The sequence below is a fragment of the Hippocampus comes genome, unplaced genomic scaffold (genome assembly GCF_001891065.2).
Source record: "Hippocampus comes isolate QL1 unplaced genomic scaffold, H_comes_QL1_v1.1 scaffold252, whole genome shotgun sequence".
NCBI classification, from domain to species: domain Eukaryota; kingdom Metazoa; phylum Chordata; class Actinopteri; order Syngnathiformes; family Syngnathidae; genus Hippocampus; species Hippocampus comes.
Genome location: NW_017805485.1, coordinates 309,738 through 316,074, shown reverse-complemented (window position 1 = coordinate 316,074; position 6,337 = coordinate 309,738). Strand labels below are relative to the sequence as shown.

The following is a 6,337-nucleotide window of genomic DNA, read 5'->3' as shown; positions in this document are numbered from 1 at the left end:
AAAAAAAAAAAAACCAAAACATACCTAAACGGCAAGCAAAAGCAAAATGTATTCTGACGTCTCTCAAACTTTGACGTCTCAATCAATTCCTACAGGATTCACTTTCCAACTTATCTTAGTCTGTGCAGATAACCATGGCAACAAAAAAAAAAAAAAACAGGTTCAACAAGTCGAGGACAAGTGTGCATCAATTCGAAGTATGATGCTAAAATGTTTTTTGAATTTTTCTTTGTTTTATGCTGTTGCAGCACATTCACAGATTAGCTCAGCAGTACGTGAGACAGCACCTGGTCTGGTTGGTTGTTTTCAGAAGTCAAACAAACAGTTCGATGGTTCTCCCTTTGCTGGCCTTGGCACAAAAGGACCAATCGGGTTTCACCTTTAAATCACAAGTGTGTGTGTGTGTGTGTGTGTGTGTGTGTGTGTGTGTGTGTGTGTGTGTGTGTGTGTGTGTGTGCGTGCGCGTATTGAAGTGAATTCCGGTCAAAATTTGGTGATGGCAGAGGCAATGTTTTCCAAAGCAGAACGAGCCTCGGATGAGGGGAAAGCCTGGATAGCCTCCAGAGCCCTGTTGCCGTGGTAACAGCATAAGTTGACCGCCAAGCTCAAGCCTTTCTCTGACTTAACTGCTGCCAAAAGCTGTTGAGAGAGCAAACCACACATTATTATTATTCTTTTTTGTAACAGTCATGTTTGTATTACTGTTTTTGCCGCTACCAAGCTTTGGATACTCAAGAGAAAAAAGTTTAACTTAAGAATACAAGCTTGACGACATATTATACATATATATTTTCATATGCACTGTGAAGAATACATTTGCAATCCCTCTACACAATAATTGCTACGAGTGAGTTACAAAATTGTCAGCATAATACCGGTTGTGTTTTTTAGTTAGAATGACACCTGTGTGTCCTGTTCTTGTGCTTCTCTTGGAAATACCAATACCAAAAGCATAGTTAACTACTGACTTAACGAAGGAAGAAGGAGGCAAGCAAGACTTCTGAGTATATTTAGCCCCTTGTGGATGTGAGCCCATGAGGTACGTGTGCCTTTTTGTTGAATCAACTGCTTTCATAACTTTTGTCTTTCATGTTTCATATCCGTGTTTGTGACCAGTTTTCATTGTGACAGCCACAGCAGGAGTGAAGGTTCGATATCAGTTGTTTCAAACATACGGGCCACGGGCCGAAACCGGCCCGCAAGGAGGTTTGATCAGGCGCACAGGATAATTTAAAAATGAAAAAATGCATAAAAGGCACGGAATGAATATTTTTAATAAGGTGCAATTCATGGAGTATCTGTTTTGATCAGAGTAAAAGACAACATTGTTTTGATCTGAGAAGAAGTCAACAGCAGCCTCAGTCTGTCACTGAGACAGACCCAACACAGCAGATGCTATCAAGGACGTGAATACTTTATTCTTTACACATTTAATAGCACTTCCCTTAGTTTGTAACATGTAGGCAGGGATTAAATTTAGATTTTATATGCACGTGTAAATTATTTTAAAATTCCTTTCTTTATAAATCTCCTTTAATCTTAAAACTGCATTACTATATTTTTCAATACCAATTACTTGTTAAATTTGTGTGCCTTTTTGCAATCAGTTGGATCAGTTGCAATACATATATGTGAATGATAAAAGTAAATTGCACATTTGTCTAAGGAAATCTAAGGAGCTTCATGAAATGTTTTGTTAAATATCTGTTCATTAAATTTCAACATTTTCCTAATGTTCTCGTGCTTCTTTAGACCAAAACAAAGGAAAGACATTATTTTGGTTATTTATAGCAGGGTATGGTATCATTTTAATGGTCCGGCCCACTTGACATCTACTGAGACAGTATGTGGCCCACAACGTGAAATGAGTTTGACAACGGTGTTCTATCAGAATCAGAATCAGAATCAGATATATAAATAAAGCTGTATTGTATTGTATTCCCTTTTAGCGTAGCACCATCTAGTGGATGCATAGCGCAACCGCAGGCCACTACTGTCGGTTCAATTATATGCGCCTTATGATGCAGGGCACCCTATATATGAAAACAGTTTTAAAATAGCCCATTCATTGAAGGTGCGCCTTCAATCGTTTCTAGTAGGAGTGAGCGGTGAGTTGTAAACCACACTCATTGACACCTAACATGACGTATTCATGCAAAAACAGTACACATTTCATTTTAGTGATTCCACGTTGAAATATTAGCGTCCAAATTATTATGATGGTAAACTGGCTGGTAATAAAGACAACAGTGCAGGCGGTGACAGCACTCCAAAGATTCGAAATTGAGGGCACTACATTGCAGTCAGGGTCTACACAAGATTGCAGTGCAAGTGGTGGTGGAGACTGCCCCAATGAAATGAAGGATTTGTGCCTCAGGTTGCCCTGATGGTTTTCACAGTGGAAAATTTGGGAGAGCAACCCAAGTGCAAAATTTACTTTGAAGTGATGAAATTGGAAGTGTTGGCGGAAGAAACGCAAACTAAATCTATTGCTTTGATAATTTTGCAGAAACCAGCAACTGTATATGTTTCGTTTGATTTATCTGGTTCCGACTGCATGGGAATTGGATTTGTCCATCCAGTGTAAAATTCCACTTAATACTCAGGACAGCATACAGCAAACTTGAAAAACTGCTCTCAGGGCGAGCACCGATTTTGCTGGAATGACCGTGACATTTTGCCATTGGTGATACATCATGCCTTTCTTGTAACTAACTCCAAATCAAAAAATTGCTTTGCTGAATAGACGTTACGTCAAAATAATTTTTATTCCTGGCATTTGAAAAATGTTTCCATGAATGCAAAAGGTCCGTTCTCCTCCTCGTCACAAGTGCAGTGATCATTAGGCAGGTCATTGGCCATTTACAGCTGCCTCTCAGACACAGTGTGTAAAGTCCTCAATCACATTAAACGTGTTATAAAATGAGAAATTATTTCTTCACTTTGCACCTGGTCAGAATATTTTGCATGTTCAAGATAGAAGCGCCTAACATTGCATATTTCTTGGGGCAAACGCACAAAAGGAATTATGTGGCTATTTTGCCCATTCGGCAGATGCAATCGCTAACTAAGTAGATTAGCTTCCACATCGGTTCGTGTCTAAGTTTAAATGTGTTCTTGTTTTTCCATAGGTAAACCTTACGTAAATGAGACCCTTAAAATGGTCTGTGGTAATGTGTACAGCATAGTGGGAGGTGCTTCCCCAAACAGTCAGTACAGTCAAACCTCAGTTTTCGAACGTCTCTGTTCTCGACCAAATCGGTTTTCGACCAAAAATTTCGAGTTTTTTATGCCTTGGATTACGACCGAAAATCGGTTCTCGACCAAACTGAGCGCACTTGAATGCGCCACTTGACTCATCTCGCCTTCCTGACACGAGGAAGTGACGCTTCCTCGGGTAGACGAGGAAGTGACGCTTCCTCGTGTAGCGTTCCATTGTGAGCAGACGTGTTCAATAAAGGTTTTTTTTTTAAAAAAGAGCGTGGTTTCGGTTTTCGAACAAATAGGTTTTCGAACAGCCTTCTGGAACGGATTATGGTCGAAAACCGAGGTATGACTGTACTCGGAAAACCCAGTTGTTATACACTGGAAGAGTTGCGCTGCGATTTCAGTTTTCACGATTAAGCGAATTATGAACAACAAAATCTACTGTACAATCAGAACTGTAAAAGTCATCCATCCATCCATCCATTTGCCAGAACATTTACATTTCTGGTGCCTATCCCAGCTGACTTTGAGCGAGAGGCGAAGTACGGCATACACCGGTCCCCAGTCAATGGCAGTGTACTGGACATGGATTATTCATTTGAAATGTTTCCGCCATCGGTGGGGCATGTCTTCAACTCTGCTGATTAGTATTTATCATTTCTGAAAAATGACATGCCACAAATGTAAGGGAAACCCTGGGGCAAACATTGCCACCTCCACTGCTTTTTTTCTGGAGTATGCTGATGTCCACATCCCAAGGACCAAGAATTATACATTTTTATACAACATATTATTTGCCATGGAGAAATTGACGCATTTTAGGGGCAAATCTGTCTCAAGCAGAGGCCTCAGCTGTACCCACATACCGCTTGGCCGATGGCAGGCCCCGCTTTCATCAGAAGGACAACCAGGCTGGATTTTGCTGCCAATATGTGCCTGCCTTTGGCCGCCTCCTTTTTTGCATCACTCAGCGGCGAGCATTTGCGGCTGCCTGCATGTACTCGCGGAAGCAGAGCCCAAAGTGTGGAAAACAAGCAAGTCGCCAAGACAGTCTTAACGTTTTTGGAGACACTGCCAAACACAACCAACCCCCTGACCTGCCAACAATTTCATGAAGCAATCGAGTGTCGGTAATGCTGTTTGTTACTTCACTTAAATGCTAGCTCACATGAATCTGTACTAACACTCTACCGCTGTTCACCTTTTGGCTTTGGCGCTAGAGTGCCCATGATAAAGTGATTCTTTCCCTTTTCAACTTTGACCAGTTTAGCTGCCAAGTCTTTGGCTTAAAAAACAAAAAAAAAAACAAAAAAAAAACAAAACAAACAATGTGAGCTGGTTATTTCATTAATAGGAAAGTGCATAACGGCTTGCTCACAGACACATTTAAAAAAAAAAACTGGCATATCATTGCAGATTCACTTGGCTATTTAATTTCACACTAGGTGGGCAGGCACTCCAGGGATCCAACTGTTTGTGCATACAAATTAAAAAGTAAATTTTCCAAAATATTCCCCCTTTTGAAGAAGGCCCCAACTGTTTATGCCTATAATAGTATCTACTGCTATGCTCTTTGAAAGGTGAGGATACACACAGACAAGGCACTTTTTGTCGGCTCCGGCTAATGAGGATAAGCATTATAGAAAATGGACGGATAGATGGATGAATGTCGCCACTGTTGACATTCGTGAGCAAGGCACTTTGTTTGAGGAAATTGGTCGATTAGGTTTAAACCGCAGGAGACATTTTGTGAAATACTGTCCAAGTGCAATATACATTGATGAAAGGAGGAGTAATCACCTTTAGGCCCAAGGTCATCTGCTTCCTGTTTGACGAGTTAGTTTATGCCTGCCTAAAGGGTGACTCGTGTCACATGACTTTCTGCTTCCATGCAAACTTCTCACTAAGTGTCCTTTCCAACTGAAGGAGATTCTCCCACAATGCCAGTGTCTTCGAGCCTCAACGTCTCCTCCACAAATAGGCCGTGGAAACTAATCCTATCCTGCTCTGGTTTCAGACAGGACTAAATAACCCCTGCAAACTCCCCTCCTCTCAAGCATCCCAATATCCTCTGACCCCACAAGTCCCCTTTCATTCACACCTTGCTAACTTTGAAATAAGTTGCAGTGAAATGACATCGCAAAACTATTTGGTGGCTTTCATCATGTAAAGACCATAGAGAACAAAAAAAAAAAGCCACAGTGCTTACCTTGGAATAATCCAGCTGGTTTCTCATTGTTTTTGCCTAATGAAGAAAAAATAAAGTTCAAACTTTTGGGTGACAGGAAAGAAGATCAGAGTCTCATTGTGGAAACATTAGAAACTGTTGCGGTTGCTGTGCGGGTGCCACAGGCCAACATTACCTGCTGCAGTTGCTGCTGCCATCGTTCGGGGCCAACGATGTGACGGTGAAAAACCACAGGGGCGGCACTGAAACTGAAAGACACCTGCTCTCCCACATTGCTCTTCACAAATGGCTGTAGGTCGGAGTTTAGCTGCGGGAAAGAAAACACGGCAATTTAACAAATCCAATAAATGAAATCATGCCTGGTTACACCCCAGGTGACCCTCATCGAGACAAGCATGATGAACGGCCCTGTAACTAACACAGCCTGCTCGATGCAAATGGTTCTTAAAAGGACCCATTTCAATGCAAACCCATGCTGGGACCCCCTGCAGCAACACAGACCAGCACACAGCCAGCCAGAGCCAAAGAGGATCGAATATAAAAGTGCATTACTGGAAATGAGCTCAGAAAAAATTACAGTGGACCATCAGTGAACCACTCAGGATTGGACCTAAAATTGAAGAAAAAGAAATAAAAGGAAAAGTTGAACAGAAAGACAGAAAGAAAGAAAGAAATCCAAGACCTGAGAGGTTGAGACATAAGGCATCGCCCTCACTCCCTCAAATGTCAATCCATGCTTTCTTGACTTTTTTTTAACCTTCATTTTTAAAAAAAATTGGGACTGTGCGTATGCCCTTAAAAAATGTTAACATTGTTGATAAACTACAAATGGAAATGGTAATAATGATTAATTAAATTCTACATACATATATATACATACATATATAGATATATAGATATATATATACACACACACACACACACACACACACACACACACAC

General features: G+C 41.0%; 1 protein-coding gene across 3 annotated transcripts in view; it reads right to left on the bottom strand.

Annotated features, from left to right (window-relative positions):
• Nucleotides 1-170: 170 nt before the first annotated feature.
• pdss2 (prenyl (decaprenyl) diphosphate synthase, subunit 2) overlaps nucleotides 171-6,337 on the bottom strand; it is a 26,935-nt gene continuing 20,768 nt past the window's right edge. The window contains exons 6-9 of one of the 3 annotated variants that reach the window (XM_019876147.1): nucleotides 5,571-5,702; nucleotides 5,417-5,452; nucleotides 467-639; nucleotides 171-398 (exon numbers count right to left, since the gene is read on the bottom strand). In XM_019876147.1, the coding sequence (XP_019731706.1) occupies nucleotides 484-639; nucleotides 5,417-5,452; nucleotides 5,571-5,702 (324 nt within the window). In that variant the 3' untranslated portion in view covers nucleotides 171-398; nucleotides 467-483. Of the gene's footprint in view, nucleotides 640-5,416; nucleotides 5,453-5,570; nucleotides 5,703-6,337 lie in introns of all 3 variants that reach the window. The other 2 variants (XM_019876146.1, XM_019876145.1) reach the window with 2 other exon arrangements.